Raw genomic sequence first — 21,418 nt, 5'->3', positions numbered from 1 at the left:
TTTGCGTGTGCGAGCAATTCCAGGACCCGTGCTTTCCGTTCCTGGCACCGGTGGCACTGGGTGCCGTGCTGCAGGTGGTTGCTTCTGTGCTTCTGCAGGCGTATGCGGCAGTGGCACAGGTACTTGACAGCCGCAGCTGTCCCATGTTCATTCCTTGTATGGGGTTTTCGTCGGAGGAGGTCGTCATCCTGACCACCTTGACCTTGACAGCCGGGAAGCCTTGTGCTTCCAGGTCCTCTGCGATGTCGGCCAAGTCCGCCCTCAGCAGACCCTTGATGACGGCCTTCTTCAGCTTTTCAGCCTCGGCCGTGAACGTGTGGGAGCCGCGAGCCTCCGCAACCCGTTGGTGAGCGCCCGGTGGTCCTCTATTGTACGTACGAAGATGTTGGCCGTGCAGTCCCTGTTTTGCGTGAAAGAAAACAATTTGCATACCCCCAGATGGCCTTGCACCGTAGATGTGATTTGGGGGTGTGTCATTTTACCCAGGGTCATCACCACCGGGGGAACACGATGTTTCCTGCCAGCGCCTGCGGTGAAAAATTAGAATTATTATTATTGGCGGACCGACCGTTATAGCTGTTGCTGTACTCGATTGGTTGGGGTCCTTGGGGGGACAGGGGTCTCTTGATAGGGTTAGACGGCCTCGTTCAATCTCTCAATGCTCAATCAATTGCCCATTGCTCCATTGCACGAATATCTATCAATATCTCGAGTCGCGCGTCCTCCAATCGTGCACGGGTTTATAATTGCAAATACCATGCGTACTGATTAAAACTCGTGCACGATTGGAGAACGCGCGCCTTCAATTACATACAAGTTTAGAAGGAGAATTATCGTAACAAGCCTGATTCTTATTTAAATACTCGCCCGGCAAGGCTGAGGGCCCTGGATTCAATTCCTTGATGCGATCGAATCTTTTTCGATTTTTCCGTTTCTTATTTTTGTTTGAGAGTCGTTAAATTATTAAATATTATAATTTGAGGTTTTACTCGTTAAGTTATTCCAAAAATATATAAATAATATACTGTTGAAAACTAATATACGTGGCTCCATTACAGACAGGATTGACTCTTTGCTGGGTGGTTGGGGTGGGCCTGGGGACGAGCATGATGTTTGGCTTTGCAGACAAGGACATGAGCCTACTGTCCAGTGCACTGTACATGGGCCTCGGTAGAACCGCCTGGGCCGTCAGCACTGTGTGGTTCATGCTGGCCTGCCTCTCTGGGAACGGTGGTGAGTATCGCCAATCATTTGGAAGTGTATAAAAATAAGGTTAAATGCAGGAAACTCCATTAATAGAAGACTAAACAAAATTGGCTGCGATAAAAAAAAGCGAAGCCATCAGTCCACAAAATATTACTGAGAGTACCAGCCCGAATGAACGATTATGGCAGTGAGGCATGGAACTAGGGTTAAAATGGACTGTTGCTGTAGAAATGAGATTCTTGTTTGGTAAAACCATGTTAAAAATGTGGATATTTGCAAAAAAATCAAGGCTGATGTAAGCGTAATGAGTAAGATTAAGAAATGGACGCTTAGGTGGTTTGGGCATGTGAAGCGAATGACCGTAGAAAGGAGTGTAAGGAGAATATTTGTGTGAATTAAATATTTGAGTTGGGCAATGTCGAGAGTGAGAATAACAGAATAATATTATGTATTAGACAATGTATTCGTGTGAATGAAGCAAGTAGTACCTGCCAAGACAAACTTGTGATGTCTATCCCCTGCCCACCTGTGTAGGAAAAGGCTTAGTGGTTGTTTGTTTATCCTTTCTAATAACTGTATGTGTTTACAGGTTTCGTAAACAGTTTCCTGTCTCACAGATTCTGGATTCCTCTTGGGAAAGCCTCCTACTGTGTGTACCTTATCAACCCCATGGTCATAAAAGTTATCGTCAGCTACACCGACAAAGCTTGGGAGTGTGGATTGCCTACTATGGTGAGCTCAATGTGTTTATAATCAAAAGAATAATTATTACATCATTTGGGTTCCTGTCCCGGGCTGCTTTAGCCGCCCTAGTCCATTGCTTTCCAACTTTGCCTGCGGAGGCCTACCTATAGGAAAGATCCTCTGGAACTGCTGCCAGTGTTTTATGAAGAAGTCGGTAATCTATCATTCCGATCCAAACCTCCTTATCTTTAACCTTTTCAAGAAGAATAAAAAATCTCTTTTAGGCAGTTTGGACCCAGGAACGTTCTCCTTTGTCCACCAACAATAATCACTTCACAACCGTTACGGTGATTTTTTACACATTGTATCGCGGCCAAGATCTGAACAAACTGGATACTTAGTTCTATTTTTTTTTCACCGATCTATAGAGAGAATGCAGCTCACCTCTTGCCGCATCCCCACGGTCAATTCTAGACTAGAAGCAGTTACCATACTCGATTGCTATAATGTTAACATTTCTACGAATCTTTATACAGCCAATAACAGTTTAAAAATTTCTTTGTTTCTAGATTGTGAACGGGCTGGGTTATGTATTGCTATGTTTCATCGTTGCTTTCGCTTTCTCTATTCTGTTTGAGGCTCCATTCTTTGAACTGAAAAAATTGCTGCTGGGAGATAAAAAATACAAAGCCAAGGAGGTAAAACTTTTAAACAATTCTCTGAACAATAATGTCACTGAGAAAAAAAATATATAATAAAATTGATGTGATATAAAAATTTGCATATAATAAAATACTTTGCATAATGTTGAATTTCTGTTTTTCTTACAATTACATCAGCGGCACACAGTGGGCTGAAAATCGCCTTTCATAGACATAGAGACTTGAATTTTCAAGGGTACTTTTTTTGGCTAGAAATGGATTCTGCTGATCATTACTATGCTATAAAATTTCGTACGAAGAAATTGCGTGTACAAATGAAGGAGTTATCATTTTTTTAAGAAAAATTTGTATGGCACTGACATTAAAAATGAGGCTATCTCTGGAATCATAAGGTTGGCCATTCTATCCTTTCACACAGATATACTAATATTTATTTGTAGTTTTTTGATATACTTCGTATTGTGGCGCAACTTCCGATTTTTTTTTAATGTTAAATTTAAAAGCAAATTTACCTTCAAAATGCCGCCACTCCAAATATAATCACTCATTGTTTATTTATTCATTATAATATCGAAGAATTTTTTCTTTACAAATAAATAATGTACCTTTGTCAGTCATCTTATGAAGATTTATCTGCAGTTTTATAAACACATTGATTACAATTATTGATTTCTTGCTACGCAGTCGCTTTTTTCCGCCGGCCACACATACACTTACAAAACACCATGTCCATATTAGATAGGGTTACCATAAGAGTATTAAGCGCTGCGGACACTTTAATTATTAAAACTTCTGTACAGTATGATATATTTTAAAACATGTAGTAGGGCATAAGGCAACTTCACAGTCCGAACACCAATATCGTGTCTGAACGCGACGTTTTGGATTGAGTTTTGTGTGTTTGCAAACATAACATTCCCGGTACACCGATTTTCTCTTAGAATTTGCGGCCTGTGGAAAATCTGACAGAAAATGTCTGGCAATTAGCCTCAGCGGATTTTCGCCAACTCGATTAACTCTTCTTGATAAGCCGGGAACATGATGTTTTTGAATGAGTTGCCTGATAACTTCTAAATAAAAATCTGTGAGGCTCACATCTTTTTTAGTTTTTCTACTTATACATCGCGTGGGCATTTATTAAAACTACATCGATTGTCCGAAACGCAATTTTTTTGTACCACTTAACAGTTTTACGAACACATTGCACGAAGGTTATCAACATGTCTGACCTATCAACCCCCCCCCCCATATTCCTATTATAATTTAATATACAACTGGGTTTTACTATTGGATCATTTGTTTTCCAATTCGCTTTTCCTGTTTCTACCATTGAAGCGTTGTGTGATGTGGTCAGCATATGAACGTCCCTTTTATCATGCCATTTGATTGCAAAAAAAGTCTCCCTTTTTTACATCACCAAATGGTGGTAAACATTTTCGCGACTTTTTAACAGTGCCACAAGCATTGGTGGTTTTACTATGTAAATAACTAAATAAAAAAGGGCTCGTATACCAGTTTTCTGTGTATACAGTGTGGCCCTTTCCTAAATAGTCAGCCAATAATGACACCACAACTTTCCCAGAAACCATCAATTGCTTCGATATGCCTTTTTCCACATTTGGTATGTTAATGTCCGTTTTAGCTCCATAATAAATAACAAATTGTAAAATGAAACCGGTTTTACAATCACATAAAACAAATAGTTTGACGCCAAATCGATGTCTTTTTGCTGGGAGATATTGCTTAATTGATAATCTACCTTTGAATAATACCAAAGATTCGTCAATGCACAAATTCTCGTATGGATAAAAGAATTTTTTAAACTGACTGCACACCATATCCACAAAATCTCTTATTTTATATGTCGTATCACCCCTTTTTTGTTTTTCATTATCTGAAAAATGGAGCATGCTTAAAATGGATAAATATCGATCTCTTGACATGGTTTCTCCAAATATTGGCGATGAAATGAGCTTGTCTAGTGTCCAATATTGACGGTTTTTCCCTTCTTGCTTCTTGCCATTAGCATAGTCAGGGCAATGAACACATATATTTCCTCTGTATCAACATTTTTCCATTTATGTAAACTCGAATTTGGAGCAAATACTTTTTGTGATTTTACAGTATCAAAATATCTGTTGGTTTCGGTTGTAATGCAACCCACGACAGTTTTATTTAGGAAAAGTTCAAAAAATTCAACTTCACTACTCTCCTGATTGAGTTCACAATCTCTTAAACCAGATTGTTGATTAAAATTGTGTTCTTCAGGTTGGAAATTAATTCCATTTTCCCATATTGGCGAGAAATTCATAAAATTTATATCAGGGGAGGAATGTTCGTCCAAATCAGAAATGTCAATTTCATTATCTCCGTTTTCTGATGATTCATCTAAACTCTCCAAATCTTCTGGAATATAGTCTTCATCATCACTCATGGAAAAGTCCGAATCACAATCTAACACAAAGTTTTCGATGTCTTCGTTATTCATTTTTAAGAATTAAAAACCCAAACTACTTATAAAAAATGGACCATGGAAGAATATGCACCGCAACGGAATATTTTTGAAGACACCCGAAGAATAAATGTTCCTAAATAAAATGGTATATCTAAAGTAATCACTTCACTAATGTAAATATTAACAAGATTATCTTATATTGGACAAAGGATTTCACATTTCTCAAACAGTTTATTATTAGCTATAAAGATAAAAAATTCTAGTAAACAATTATGTTCACCGCAAGTAGCAATAACTCAGCCTGTAATGTAAACACACTCGCGGCAACGGGACGACACGCATACATCGACGCGCGTTACGAGACTGTATGCGCGTGACAAAAAGTTTGATGAATTGTGAAGGGATACATGGATACAAAAAAATTAATTAAAAAATCACTGTAAGTAAAAAGGAGTTCCTCTTTAAATGGTATGATAGAAAACATTCAGTTTTAGAGTATGAACCTTTTACTTCGAAAATTTACCGGTAAATTAACTCAATATTTAGAGATGAACATGACGAATTCTCGAAACTGCTATTGTAGTGGGTCGGCTTGTAGGAGAATTTTCCTTCAACTACAATTGTAGTTGGTCGGATCCTTCAGGTTAATATATTCTGTGATCTGGAGGATATTGGCAGATTAACTCTTTTTTGTTACATATTTCATTTTTCTGTTTGCCTCTATTTTGTTAACTCTTATACATTTGTATTATTATTTATTTTCGTTGTAATTTCTCAAAAAAAGATTAACTTCATTGTACGTAAAAGCATTCTTAAAAATAAATAAATATAAAACATAATATAATCATATTATGTAGGTACTTAAATAGGACGTCCGTAGAAAAACTCGGTGAAAGGTAGAACGTGTGACGTCACAACTTATTGCCCTTGGGCGCCAAAAATATTGTTAAAGGTCGTATTCTGTACAGGGGCGCCTCATCATTCGTGGCCTTTTTAACCAATTTTGGCAAAAAACCTCTTCAGAATTTAAAACTAATGCGAATCTCTTTGTGAATGGAGTAAGAATAAGGGAAAATATCGCCAGTGAATTTCTTAACTTCCTTTGCATGGCGGGTGAAGAAGTGGCGGAAAAATCTCTGAAGGTAACTAACAGCATTACTCGACATATGGTAGAAAAAGCTGTAAGAGAAATGGCTACAGGACATTACTTTATAGCTCTTGAGCACAGTAAGTATGCTGGGCCAGAGATTCATATTATCCTAGCAAAACTATTTTCAAATATTATGCGTTATAGGTACATCCCGAATGAAATGACGAGGATGGAAATTATTTCCATAATTAAATCAACAAAACTTGATCCATCCGTGATCAATAACCACCAACCAATTTCACTCTCGACTGCCATGGAGAGATTATTTAAAAAAATATATCGACGTTTGTAACAGACCATCTAAAGGCAGGATAACTAGTTCGGACTTAAATCTGCACTGTCAACATCTACGGTAATGTATTTCTTAAACGAAACCATCAGTTATTATAAACTAAGGAAAACGCCAATCTATACCTGCTTCCTAGATCTAAGCAAAGCGTTCGATCGTGTTTGTCACAAGAAACTCTGGAAAAAACTTAGGAAAAGAGTAGTTTCGGAAGATATAATGCGATTCTATCAATTTTTGGCGAACGCAGCAAGAAAATGTGGTGAAATGGTCTGGCGAGTTTTCCAACCCACTTTTTTTGTGGCGTAAGGCAAGGAGGAAGCATGTCTCCAGCACTCTTTAATATTTACACTGATGAACTAATTCAAAGACTTAATTATAGTAAGATAGGTTGCCATGTTCAAGGAGTATGTGTAAACAATATTAATTACGCAGATGATACGGTTCTTCTAGCACCGTCACTTATCGCACTAATGAAACTACTCCAAATATGTGAAGATTTTGCAAAAAATCATAATCTTGTATATAATACGTCCAAATCAATAGTTATGGTTTTCAAATGCAAAAACGAAAACATGCTAACACCTTCAGTATGGCTAGATGGAAAGAAAATGGATGTTAGACGTAGCGTCAAATACCTGGGACATATTATCACAGACGACCTGAAAGACATCGAGGATTTGGAAAGAAAAGAAGATCGATATCCGTTAGAGCAGGTATGCTGTCAAGGCGTTTTCACTTTTGATGTTTGGATACTATTCAACGCATTTTGCACATCGCTGTACGCTGAACTGTGGGTAGATTACACTGCATCCCAATAGCATAAGCTAAAAGTCGCTCACAATAATGCTTGTCGCCAACTATTCCGCCTACCGAGATACTGCAGCGCAACGAGTGCAGTCTTTCAGAGCGCTTCTCCGCAACCACATGGGATGCTTATGGCGCAGACTACGCCAATCAAATAACACAATCATCACTGCCATGGTTACCTGGAGGGAATCCCCCCGATGGCCTTCTGGAGACGGGAGATGCCCAAATATCCTCCTTAAACGGCTGCTTACACACATTTGGTTTTTATCTTTTTTCACTTAAATTCCGCATTTTTCGTACCTATCTATGTATTATTATTTTGTCTTATTCCAATTATTCTATATACGAGTATTATGGAATGTTTTACATTGCACTATCCCTGAATACATTCTGGAATAAACTCTAATAATTATTATTATTATTATTAACCACACGGATCACATTGTGCCATATGTGGTACAATATGAGACATCCTATTCTATTTCACATTATGGTCAGACATAATACATGTTTTGAAAGAGTTAAAGAGTTTTAGAAAGAGAAAACACTAAGCTTTCTCTTTGCATTTAAAAGTTTTCCATATTTACTACGTTCAAATGTCAAGCGGGAATATTTATATATAAATCTCCTTTCTTGCAGATTTTGTAACTAACATTTTTTACACTGGAAAAAATTGTAACAATGTATCTATATATAATTATGATGTGAGAATGTTAAGATGTACCCCCAATATAAATCCGAGTTTACCCCAAATATGAAGCTGTTGACACTCGTATGTTTTAAAGAATTTAAATCAATGATTTCTAATTAGATAGTTTTAAATATAACGAGGAGACATTGTAACAATTCCAAAATTTCGTGATCCGGTAATTTCTTAGATAATCTGTTGACGTTTGTTTTCAATGTTTAACTTAGTGTTCGTTTTTAATGTTTGATAACAAAATCAAACATTACAAGTTATAAAAACGTCTATATATAACACCATACGTTTTTTCGTCTAAGCGCTGAACTAAAATTACTGATATCGAAAAAAAATCATTTTTGACTAGACAAATGTATTACAAACATTATTGGTACCTTACATATAAAAATAATTAATAATGTACAAGTTTCGTAATTTTTTTCGCGGTCACAAACTTTGGTTTAATAGAAGTGTACATTTTAATTTTTCTGTGGTTAACTTCGATATCTTGGTATTTTTTCTTTATGTAGTTCATATTTCTCATCAGACGGCGACGATTTCTATGATACCATCTCAGCTGTTTCATAAAGCGTATAAATTGACCCTACGCATAGAGTATGTACATTGTACAGTAAAGATAGGACTGTGTTGGTACTACGTGCACCAGATAAACTTATGTATTATCGCTCGCCGATGGTGACAGGGAAGATAAGACGGTGGATTTTGAAATTCTTGTAATATACAATTCATGAAATTTGTAATAAAATAATTTATTTTTTTTTAAATCAACCCGTAAACAACAAACTTTGTTTAAGTACGTCTAATTTATATTTAAAAAAAAAATGTATTTAGTACGGTTATTATATACAATTGAAAAATGTTTTGTCTATCCATCTAGGATAAAACCCTGTTTTAGGACCTGCGAACAAAAACAACAACAAACAAACAACCCAATAAACAAGCAAAAAATCAAACAAATAAACAAAACAAACAAAACAAAACAAAAAACTACAAAAGTCACCTTTATGTTTTAATCCCTTGGGAAATGAACCTACCTATTATTTTCATAAGTATACTGAACAAACGGTTAAAATAGAACTTCTAATTTTGATGTTTTGATGTCAAATATTCTTCCTCTTACAATCTTTTCAGATAACATTGAAAATATTCAACGGAAGTTTCTAAGGTTTATAAATTATAATTTGCATATTCTATACAAAACATAAATTACATTTGGATAAAATGTCTCTATTGAAACTTTCAGAAAGAAGAATAAGCACAGATTTAATAGTGTTACAAAGAATACTACATTTTAAAATTGACTGTCCCGAATTACTTCAATGTATCAATATCCATGTTCCCAAAAAATCATGGCGACATTTCTTACCTTTTTACTTCAATAACACCAGGACACTAGCTTACCAAAATTCTCCAATTCCGAGACTTCACAATCTCGGAAACAAATATTCTGATCTGGGTGATATATTTCATTTGAAAACTAATCAGTATAAATGTTGTTTATTCTATCACTCTTATTCTTCTAGACACAAATAGACCTATGTACCCGTATAACTTCTCCGCTTCTACTATTTTTTTTTGTTGAATCTTTTAAACTCAATTATATGCGTGAGGATTCATTTTTGCCATTATGTTTACATTCTTCTTTATTGTATTAATTTTTAAGTGTTTACTCTGATACAAAATGCTTGTATTTTTTTAAAAAGAAAAGCCCACTAGGGCGTGTAATAAATAAATAAATATCTGTATCTAGGACTAATTTTATTCTTACCGGTCGAAAACCGAACTGGTTTATTGTCAGGATCTTATGAGTTTCTAGGTAGATTTTAAGGTTTATTAATATACTAGCTGTACACCGCCATGCGTTACTGTGGCTCAGTTTGTCTGTGCAGATAAAGAAACAATAGCGCGTGTTGCTTTTACATCCGAAAAATGGCGCTGTTTTTCAAAAAAATATGTTTTTACCTGTCACATGTGACGTCTATAAAATATAGGTATATAAAAACACACGCGTATTCGAATGCAACATTGTGTCACAATTTCAAAGCAATCGATGTAGAACTTTCGGAGATTTAACATTTTGAACAAATGAACATTAACATTTGTATTTATATAGAGATATATATATATACTGAGGATTGAACCTTCCTCCCCAGGGACTGGTATCAACCGCGCTGACAACTGAGCCAAATTACTGTTGGGTAGAACCCCATCTCCTTCCCCTTACAACATTTGGAGGTTCCATTGTCTCACTAGTTCCTGGCAGTTAAGAGTCTTTTGCGTTACTCACAAAATATCAGCAGAAGTAAAGAAAATTTTGATAATTACAACTCGCAACTGACGGTTTATTTATTCAGTGACATGGTTACAAGATAAAAACGTGTTGAACACCCCTGTTTCTGATTGCAATTTAAGGACCGTGTAATCAATTTTCGAACAGTTTCGTTTACTCTACGAGCGCGAAGATACATACGAATTATACTGCCGAAATTATAATCGTGCCAATTTACGCGTATTTAGTTACATTGTCGAATTTTGAATTAACATTTGCGAGTTGTAGTATCTCGAGGATAGATAGGATAGCTGCTTAGGAAAATGTCTAACGTATTAAACTGTAGATTTTTAAATTCTAAGTAAAACGTACTAAAATGTTAAAATGTCAAATGTCAATTTGACAACCAAGAAAGGGCATTTTTTAAATTTTTAAATTTCGGTAAGTTATTCAGTTTATTCATTGGAAACCTTATTCATTTTCATAATTACAGATAAATCATTCATTGTTTAATTTGTACAATTCAATTTTAAACTAAAGTTTTTCATTTAAGTATTCATGAATAATATTATGTAGTGGTAAACTAGCTGACCGACAATCAGAAGGTTCAAATCATGTATTTTTTATTGCTTATAATAATTTGTTATCGTTTGTGCTATGCATAAAAAGACTATCTTGTTAACATTCGTTTATCATTAAAAATAATAATAATATTAGTATTCAATTTATAAAAAACAGTTCTATGTCTGCTGTGAATTACATGCTTATAATTAAGACAATTGAAAATTCTTCCATGAATTACATGCTTACAATGAATAATTTAATGTAACTACATACTGTAATTACGAATAAGTAAATGTATAGTATAATTATGAATAATCAACAACATATTATAATTATGAATAAGTAACTATATAGTATAACTATGAATAAGTAACTACATGTTGTCATTATGAATAAGAAAGTTTGTAGTATAATTAAAGTAATAAAAATAGAACGTCTGTTAGTGGCCTCAGCACAGTTCAATAATGCCTTCGAAACAGCAAAACTTGTTTATAATTGAAATCGTAGTAAACTTTTATTACAATTTCACAAAATTTGATTTATTTTTTAGTGTTAATCCAGGGATTACTCTCTATAGATAATATTTTAATGTATAGTGTTATGTGTTGTGTATGGTTACTTCGATTACCTGATAAATAAATTAGTTGTTATAATAAATAATAATACCTACGATTAATCCGTTGACAATTTTGTGTCAATAATTTGAATTACTTAGGTACAATTCAAACTCCTTTTATTAATCTCCGATGTTTCTCAGTGAATTCTAGTTATGTTTAAGTGAATGATGGAAGTCAGAGACGCCCGAAAACAACATGACGTCTTCTAGTGAATCAAATATTTGAGAAGAGTTGTGTCTGTATAAAACTTTGTGCCTATGCACGTGAATGAAGCAAGAAGTGTTTGCAAAGACAATGTTAAGTGTTGGTTCATCCCCTCTGCTACCCTTGCTGAGAATGATAAGTTAGTTTGTTTTAGATTTTCATCAATATTATAGCAAGAAAAAAATAAAAATAATGAACTCTAGTGTTAACTGCTGACCTTTTATAAATCGCAAGTACGCCGCACTGTTGAATTTGGCAGCTATCTCCGGTCTGTGCGCCAAAATACTGAAAAATCCTTGATTGCAGAAACAGGTGGTCCGTTTGATGGAGTCCCCTAAATCTTTAGAGCACAGGCGTCAGGTGGAATGCTGTCATTGTTCTAGCGGTATTTTAATGGCAGATGCTACGATGAACTAGCTTAGTTGATCCCTTCAGCGCAGGTACATAGTCGGGAAACTCGCCAAACGCGCGCCCAACATTTGTACATGCATTAGTCACACGAGAATGGGTCGTCATTGAGTTGAACAGGTCTCTTCAAGAGACATGTTCACTCCTTCCTCTCCACAAACACACCCTCCACACAGCATCCACAATGATGACATAGGCTCTGATCCCTGTGGAGTTAACAAAACAGCTTTTCTAAGTGCATCTAATTTCTATGTCAAAGCAAATATTTTCATCTCATAATTTTTTTTTTTCATTCAAATGTCGAAAAATAAGACATGAAGACAATTATATCATATTGTTCAAAGCAAAAGAGATTTTGAGAATATGGTGTTTCTCGGGCGAAATCAGCAAAGAGTACAAAATAATTATGATTAAGATAAAATAATGTAATAGTTGGTGTTTATTGGCGATAGTCATAATCAGTATCGCCCTTGTGAAAAACCATTTTGATGACATATTGAAACATACGAAAGAAATAATAAAAATTTAATAACATTAAAAAATACACGCAAGAAACAAAAATAAAACAAGAACAAGAACATAAATTAAAAAATACAGCGTTTTGACTGGTTTACAAAAATACAACTTCTATTTAGGAATAGTGTTTCGATTTAAGAATAAATCTTTTACGTGATTCGCAAAGTTAATATTAAATATATCGACATCACCTAAGTATTGGTTTCCCATAGTATGAAACCGTTGTATTGGAGAGTTCGCAATGTAATTCCGCTTATGTGTGCTGCAGTGGAATAGTGTATTTTGCCGTGTTGTTATTGTAGGTATTCGTAAGTTTATGAGTTGCAGAAGTTCGCAACAGTAGAATTTTGTGTTTAGAATTTTGAATAAAAAAGTTAAGTCGTTTATTTTACGAGTATTTAAGTATATCATTTAACATAGTCAACATTTTTATCATTATTTATCACCGTACGATCACGGTGATTACTCACAAACTAATTAATATATAAAAATTGCTTTATCTTATCTGGTAATGATTCAATAACAAAGCGAGTATGCATAATGTGTATTGTCAGATCACTATGTGGTATATGAAATACATGATAATACACAACTGTAATATGTAGTGTACAACTACTGACCCTGCACCAATCGCAAGTCACTTGCATTAGTAGTCACCTATGATCTGGTGCCCCAAAATAATTTGAAAATCCTGACTCAATGCTGTGCAGAAATGGGTGGCCCTTTGGAAGACTATACATTTTAGATTACAGGCGTCATGTGGAAATGCCATACTTGTTCTACTGGTAAGGAATTAGCATCATTAATCCCTTCGGCACCGGTGCATAGTCGGGAAACAAAACAATATATTATTTTTTTATCCAAAAGTATAATAAAATCGTTGACAGCCCTGTTTTACTGAAGCCAAATTGCGATACTTGCCCAGCTATTCCAAGTAGAATTAATTTTGAAGGCAACAATAAACTCACTAGGTACTAATTACTCTATTATAATATTTTGCTAGATTATACATGTGAAAAAGTCACTTTTTTATACATATTAATATTCTGTTATATAAAATAAAATATTCTCTGTTATTATAGCATTCTAAGCCTTAATATAATTTACTTTATATTAATTACTATTCATTATCATAAATACCTCATACCTCGATTTATGTTAGGTCTTATACAAACCTAGTATTCATCAGTAGATATTTCTTTTAATTATGTATTGTTTAGCTGTACTTCTATTAACAACTGTATCACTTGCAACAATATTTTTGTGTGCACATTACTTGTTCTGTAATCACTCTATTGTAAAAGCCATTTTATGGCGTTTAAGTAAATAAATAAATAATATACGTAAATTATTTTATCAGTAGGTCAAGTTCATTATATTTTTATTCGATAACTACTGTGTATTTGTAGAAAGAAGCGAGGCTAGCAGCCCATAATGGGGTGCTAATATCAACACTGATGCATGACAGTGTATGATCATATTACAAATCGGTAAATTCAGAAAGAATACACATTGAGAAAAATGAGTATCGCTAATTTATTAATTATCTCTTAAAATTATTGGTAATCCGGTTAAAAACGGGATTGCAGACCGTTTTATGATAAACTTTTAGTAAATTCCTAATATATAGGAACGCGTGTTGTTGCACCTGCATGTGTGTTGTTAATAAATAATGACGAAATGTGGACACGTGTTCCGGCATCGTAATAATACAGGGTTTTCCAATAAGAGGTGTTATTTTGAATAGCCCGCTATTTCGGTAGATGTTACTTTTGAAGCTGTCATTTTTGACATTTGACAAGTAGAAACTACGCTTCAACAACGCATTGAAATTATTAAAATTCACTTCAGTGAATCAAATGCAAATCATCTTGAGTGATGAGGCCCATTTCCACCTCGGTGGCTTCGTCAACAAGCAAAATTGTCGCATCTGGGGCTCGGAAAACCCAAGAGTTATTGTTGAAAACCCTCTCTTTCCTCAACGTGTGACTGTTTGGTGCGGTTTATGGTCTGGCGGAGTCATTGGACCTTACTTTTTCGAAAATGAGGCTGAAGCAACAGTTACGGTGAATGGATTGCGCTATCGAGAGATGTTAATGATTTTTTATGACAGGAATTGGATGGTATTAATCTGGACAACGTTTACTTTCAACAAGACGGCGCTACGTGCCACACAAGCAACGAAACCATTGATATTTTACGATTGAATATCAAAATAACACCTCTTATTGGAAAACCCTGTACATTCGTATTTTACTAAAAGTTGATCAGGAAACCTATGAATTCATTCGGTTAAGGGTTTTAACCGGATTAGGACTCATTTGAAGATTTTCTTAATAAATAACCAATACTTTTTTCAGTAAGTTTTCTCCGTGCGGCTGTTCAAAAAAGTTATGCGTTTAATGTGTAGGTAGACACAAAGGCGAGATAGATGCGGGCAGCATTAATATGGGTAAACTATGGAGACACCTAGTGCACTAGTAGTAGATAATATATTGACCGTCGTGTAGCTTTGTTACTTTTGTTACAAAAAGTAACAAAGGTAGAACATACGTAGCTTTATATTGCGGGCCATTAACGAACGAGTAGATAGGTAAACTAATAAACTTTTAGTAAAATTTCAATGTATTGTTATTATTATATTTTACGAACACGATTCTATAACGTGTGGGCCTTACAAAGTATTGTGGATAAGTAATCGTAGATCCAAAGATCAAGGATCGAGTGACCTTTTTTTTTTAGACTTGTAAGGTCTAAATAACAAAAATATCACACATTAATTTGTTTCTTTGATTTCTTACAATAATAAACCGATCTCTACTTTGTGTATTTCAATAAAATCATTCCTAAAACTAATTAATTGTTATTTTGATATAAGTAACACATTATGTTCTGGATGGGGTATCATAGGTAACACATTATGTTCTGGATGGGGTAGCATAGGTAATACATTATGTTCAGTATGGAGTGGCATAGGTAACACATTACATTCTGGATGGAGTAGCACAGATTACACAGTATGTTCTGGGTGGAGTCTCATAGGTAACACATTATGTTCTCGATGGAGTAGCACAGATAACACATTATGTTCTGGATGGAGTCTCATAGGTAACACATTATGTTCTGGATGGAGTAGCACAGATAAAACATTATGTTCTGGATGGAGTAGCATATGTAACACATTATGTTCTGGATGGAGTAGCACAGGTAACACATTATGTTCTGGATGGGGTAGCACAGGTAACACATTATGTTCTCGATGGAGTAGCACAGATAACACATTATGTTCTGGATGGAGAAGCATAAGTATCACATTATGTTCTGGATGGAGTAGCACAGGTAACACATTATGTTCTGGTTGGAGTAGCACAGATAAAACATTATGTTCTGGATGGAGTAGCATATGTAACACATTATGTTCTGGATGGAGTAGCATAGGTAACACATTATGTTCTTGATGGAGTATCATAGGTAACACATTATGTTCTGGAAAGAGTAGCATAGGTAACACATTATGTTCTGGATGGAGTAGCATAGGTAACACATTATGTTCTGGATGGAGTAGGATGGAATTGGACAAAATAGGTGCATAAAAAGGCGTAGATCTAAATTAAACTGAAACATATCTCGGGCAAACAAAGCTGACTCTACAAAAAAAAATTGAATGCATTCTCATGATATTATTATATTTGTAGAATTTAAAGGAAGAAAATTGAAACATCAAAATAATGTTTAGGTATGTAGGTACTAAAAATAAATCTTAAAAAATATAAATTTTGTGTGTTCAAATTGTATTTAATTTTATAGTTCCTACTAAAATATTTTTAGAAAGAGACAGAGTATAGAAAAATATGTAAATAATAAAAGTTAGTAGATAGAAATGATAATAATTCACATCACGATAAAACTCTCTGACGTATCCAAAAATAAATAATAAAAATTATCTCTTCAAATAGAGTAAAGTTAATAAAAAATAAATTTCCGCAAATATTCGTAGCTGAAATTTTGCAACCACTTACTAGAATAGTTATGACATATTTTCTTTATATTGGTTTCCTGTAGGATTCAAGTCAACAAACTATATTTAATTTTTTAAAAATTTGTAAAAAAAAATATATTCTTTATTTTCGTCACCATAAAAAATTCATAAAACATGAAATATAAAAAAAAAATTGTTGAAAAAAATATACCTATACAGGGTGTATCGGCACGTACCCGACAAACTTTAACCAGCTATTCCTTAGCATATTTGGAGTAAAAAATCTTATGTGCACTTTGCTGTCCGGTAACGTTTTTTTTTAAATAAAAAATTTACTCTTCATATTTTCACCACATGTCACCACTGTTTTATCCTTTGTCAAAGTTTGAAAACCCATCTGGCAAATATTTTATTCGAATTCCGTTGAATAATGCACGTGTGTACCTATATTGGCGCACTTTTACAATCACAACGAAATGGCACGGCACCATTCGTCTCATTTTTAACTATTATTATTTAGTGTGTGCGAAAGAGCGAAGACGCTTTTTGACATACTTGCTTATAACAGCTGTTGCACACGAAACGCAATGCCAATGACAGTGATGTAGTATGGAAATTTTAATTTTTTTTGTTTTTAATTGAAAAAAAAAATGCTACCGGACAGCAAAGTGCCCATAACATTTTTTACTACAAATGTGCTAAGGAATAGCTGGTTAAAGTTTGTCGGGTTAGTGCCGATATACCCTGTATAACAAAATCCAAGAGATGTGTTACATATAAAATGACAATATTAACGATACGAGCCTTCGAAATCAACTAAAAAACTATCAACATTTAAATTACTTCAAATAGAGTCATGTTTGGCCCACGATTATGTCCACACACGTTCAAAAGCGGTCAGTGGCTGAGTTGGCATCGCGTTTGGGTCCCACTCAGGCGTAGTGTGTTCAACTCCTCGGCTGGCTAAGTCCTCCATCACAACACAAGCAACATTTTCCGCTTACTGTGGTGGTAGTAGGAGATTTTCAAATATTTTCAGGTTATACGTAACCCAGTAATGTTTGTCTTTGTTTTTAAAAAAATAAAAATTATATTAAAAAAAAGTCAAAAAATTTTTTCAATCAAAAAGGTGTTAATTTTAAATAAAACCAAAATTCACGATGTTACATCGGTCAAGACACCGTGCGCCAACTCGGGAACGTTTTTTTGGACAATCAACACCTCTGCCATAGGTTACCCCAAGTTGTTCACTACGTTTGGCGACTTAGCAGGGGTGCCCGGGTTCATCGGGTGAGGTGTGTTCAGGATGGTTCCATGATAACTCAACACAGTGACAACTCAACACACCTTTAAAAAGTGATACAAAGTCATTAGAAACGATAAAAAAAAATTCTAACCTAACCTAACCTACTTTTGTTTCATCACTTTCCATGACTTAATATAACTTTGTAAAGATGTAATGAATTATCATTTTGATGATTTATGCGGTCACCGTTCAGGATACACCTGCGTGGCATGCCAGATCAGGAGAGGCCGGTTTGGGGAGACCCTTTGAGCTCTCCACCTGGTCTCTCTTTGACTCTTTGAGGGATACATTCATACGTCCGTCACTCCTGGACACACTGATCCCAAGATTCCTACCCACCCCTCATACCCTTTTCCGTACCAGATCTTCCTCTCTTTCCTTTCCTTAAAAAGACCCTCCACACAGTATCCCCAAAGGTGGCATAGGCCCTGAGGTAAATTATTTTTCTCAGGTCAAAAGGGTAAGTGAAATTCCATGTTTAACCGGGTTATGAATAATTTGAAGAGATTGTTAATAAATTAGCAATGTTCAATTGCACTAGAAACAAAATGTCACGGTTTTCATCTCGGCGAGTCAAGCTTAAATCCATGATTATTCGCGGGTAACAATAATTACGTAGTCCCAGTACCTACGCAATAATACTGGTCTGAAAATGTGAAACGTGCACCAAGTACCTACCTACATTGATATCGTCGATTACGAAATCCATCTTGTTTTTGTTTTCTGACCTCGAAATCATTTTATCGCAATCAGAAGATCGGCTGACAGCAGCAGCAGGTTTGCTAAATATATCATTTTATGTTATTACTGTAATGCTTCGCTATTGCTTATGTCTTTCTCGAACACCTACTTCTTTCAACATCCACTAGTAAACCACAATGTTACTGTTAAAAAACTACAAAACATCTACCTACTTTAATTCGATTCGATCAAAAAAATTACAGAATATATAATATATCATTAGTAAGTAAAATACCTAAATGTAAGTAAGTAACAATGACATTGTTGAAAAACTAATGCTACAATAATAGAACTGTTTCTAATAGAAGAAAAAGTAAATATGTATATAAGAGTGTTATATAGATATGGCGTAATATACTATATTTTAAGTTGTGCATTACCTGCCTCGCTAGGCGAACCTGTGTTGAGGCAGATTTTTTAGTTAATTATTTCTCGCACTTGGTTATGGTTTACTTATAAATATTTAATATAGGTTCCTAAACAGCAATACATTATTTTGGGTTACATTTTTATTAGCATATACACAATATATAATGCTTAAACATCACATATCCTCAGCACGGGTAAGCCACCACCCAGTGAGGCCAACATTACTGGATAACTCTGAAATGTAAAAAATATTGAACCAAAATAAATTTAAAAAAAAAAAAAATTTATAGTGAATACCTCACATGAGTCCCAACTTGCTCCCGTCTGGAGCCAGTGAGACTATGGCATCCCCAATTGGGGGATGTTGTGAGGCTGAAGGTAAGTGGGGAAGGGAAAGAGGAAGGTGGGGAAGTACCTGGCTATTCAGATCTAGTCACTAAACACGGCTAAAGCCATTTGGAGCAACGTTTCAATTCTGAATGGTGGTCTTACACCAGGGCGATACTGGTAGTATCTTCCACTCTGGAACGTGCCGCAAATATACTATATATTATTTTAATTAATTAATTGTGAAATAACACAAATTAATCAAATAAAATTTATTTGCGCACGCCGGGTTCGAACCCGCGACCTTCGGAATGGCAGTCCAATGCGTTACCACTGGACTATGCCGGCCGTCGAAATAATAAAAATATATCAGAGTAGTATGCTTCCAATATCGCCCTGATGAATAGCATCATTCGGAATCGAAACTTTGCATGATATGGATTTAGTCGTGTTTGGTGACCAGATCTGAATAGCCAGGTACCTAATAATAGTATTTTGATGATTTGTATAGCACCGTTTTTGTGAAACGAATACATAATATATTATTAGTAATCATATGTAAACTTATAGCTGACAGATTACTTCCACCGGTTCTCGTCGTTCACTAATACAAAGTTACAATGAACGTGATGCTGCGTTAAAATGTACATACGTAATTATTTGTTTATATTATGTGCAGGCAGTGCAAATTACACTTGAAATTAACATTTATTAGATAAAATTAGGTACAGTTCGCAGAGGACATAATTTGGAACACGTGTTTTTGGAAATGCTATTACTTAATCCTAGTTTACAACCTTCCTCTTTCACATATTTTTCATGGGAGCAGTTAAGACTTTTATTCACATAAAATGAATATTAAGAAATCAGATCTCAGTCTTGACAGTCAATCGGCTCATTTAAAACAGGCTCTAGATTACAAAACACTCGATGCATTTCATTCGGTATAAATAATTAACCTTGGCCGCACTTAACTGAAAAAACCACTTCATGAGGTTTGCGAAATCTTAGCGACTGAGGCGATGTAAATTTTGCAACTTTAGTTTTGCCGACTGTCCCAATTCGTCTCGATTAAATTTTTAAAATGATTTCTTTTTTATTCGATTTTATTATGATTCTGACTTTATTTATTATACTGTTATACTTGGTGGAATTATATATTATTAAAATAGAAAATAAAACATTTTTAAACTTATTTCCACTTTTTTATTTTACCACTACCGGTTTCATCCTATTATGGACATCTTCAGGCTGGCAATTGAAATTCTTTTGTTACAGAATTTATACAAAATTAGGTACACAATATATATTATACACAATATACACAATATACACAATTTATACACAATTATATGTACCTACCTTGACATTGTGTACCTAATTTTGTATAAATTCTGTAACAAAAGAATTTCAATTGCCAGCCTGAAGATGTCCATAATAGGATGAAACCGGTAGTGGTAAAATAAAAAAGTGGAAATAAGTTTAAAAATGTTTTATTTTCTATTTTAATTATTATGATTCGATTATATTATGTATAATTTATTTTCCTAAAAAGTTTACAGCCAAGAAAATGTAGAAAAACGTCGAAGGCGTTCAAAGAATAATAAATTCAAAAAATGAATATATATTAATTTCAAACGGTATTCAGAAATTGGTTGAATCTTGAAAGGAGATTTTTCTACACCATATTGAAAAGAAATTTAATCTTCAAATTTTACGATACTAAAAAGAGGTTTTTTGTGTAAAAGCAATTAAACATAGTTTTTTTAATTAAATTCCTGTACTCTCTTGATGTCTCAACTTCCCGAAACCACTGGAACTTCTATATTTGATTTCGTAATCAAAATACTTACTATGTTACCTTTTCAATGTATTTTTTTATAATATTGCTAGTTCCAAAGATTACTGATACGAAAAGTCATATTAAGTTACTTACTATGTTACCTTTTCAATGTCATTTTATAATATTGCTAGTTATAAAGATTAATGATACGAAAAGTCATATTAAGTGACTAACTATGTCACCTTTTCAATGTATTTTTATAATATTGATCGTTACAAAGATTAATGACTCGAAAAGTCATCGTGACTTACTAATCCCTTATCCCGCAATCCCGCGGGATTTGTAAACGCTAGTTGGAAAGTACCTGATTATTAAGATC

The 21,418-nt window shown here is 34.4% G+C and overlaps 1 protein-coding gene across 1 annotated transcript; it reads left to right on the top strand.

Moving 5' to 3' along the window:
• The first annotated feature begins 1,071 nt into the window (after nt 1-1,071).
• On the top strand, nt 1,072-2,702 carry LOC149414649 (nose resistant to fluoxetine protein 6-like). Its single transcript, XM_089643289.1, has 3 exons — nt 1,072-1,233; nt 1,796-1,938; nt 2,460-2,702. The coding sequence occupies exons 1-3, from the start codon at nt 1,107-1,109 to the stop codon at nt 2,643-2,645; spliced, it is 456 nt and encodes a 151-aa protein (XP_089499415.1). The 5' UTR covers nt 1,072-1,106; the 3' UTR covers nt 2,646-2,702.
• The last annotated feature ends 18,716 nt before the right edge of the window (nt 2,703-21,418 follow it).

Source organism: Hesperophylax consimilis, chromosome 19, assembly GCF_061612785.1.
Source record: "Hesperophylax consimilis isolate HC1 chromosome 19, BYU_Hcon_1.0, whole genome shotgun sequence".
NCBI classification, from domain to species: domain Eukaryota; kingdom Metazoa; phylum Arthropoda; class Insecta; order Trichoptera; family Limnephilidae; genus Hesperophylax; species Hesperophylax consimilis.
Note: the sequence above shows the minus strand (reverse complement) of the source record. Positions and strands in the feature narration are given on the sequence as shown.

Excerpts from the sequence above, each read along its gene's own strand:
- LOC149414649 (XM_089643289.1), top strand. The coding sequence starts at position 1,107 with ATGATGTTTGGCTTTGCAGACAAGGACATGAGCCTACTGTCCAGTGCA. Across the intron at positions 1,234-1,795 it reads CTGCCTCTCTGGGAACGGTG|GTTTCGTAAACAGTTTCCTG; the intron begins GTGAGTATCGCC and ends ATGTGTTTACAG. Across the intron at positions 1,939-2,459 it reads AGTGTGGATTGCCTACTATG|ATTGTGAACGGGCTGGGTTA; the intron begins GTGAGCTCAATG and ends CTTTGTTTCTAG.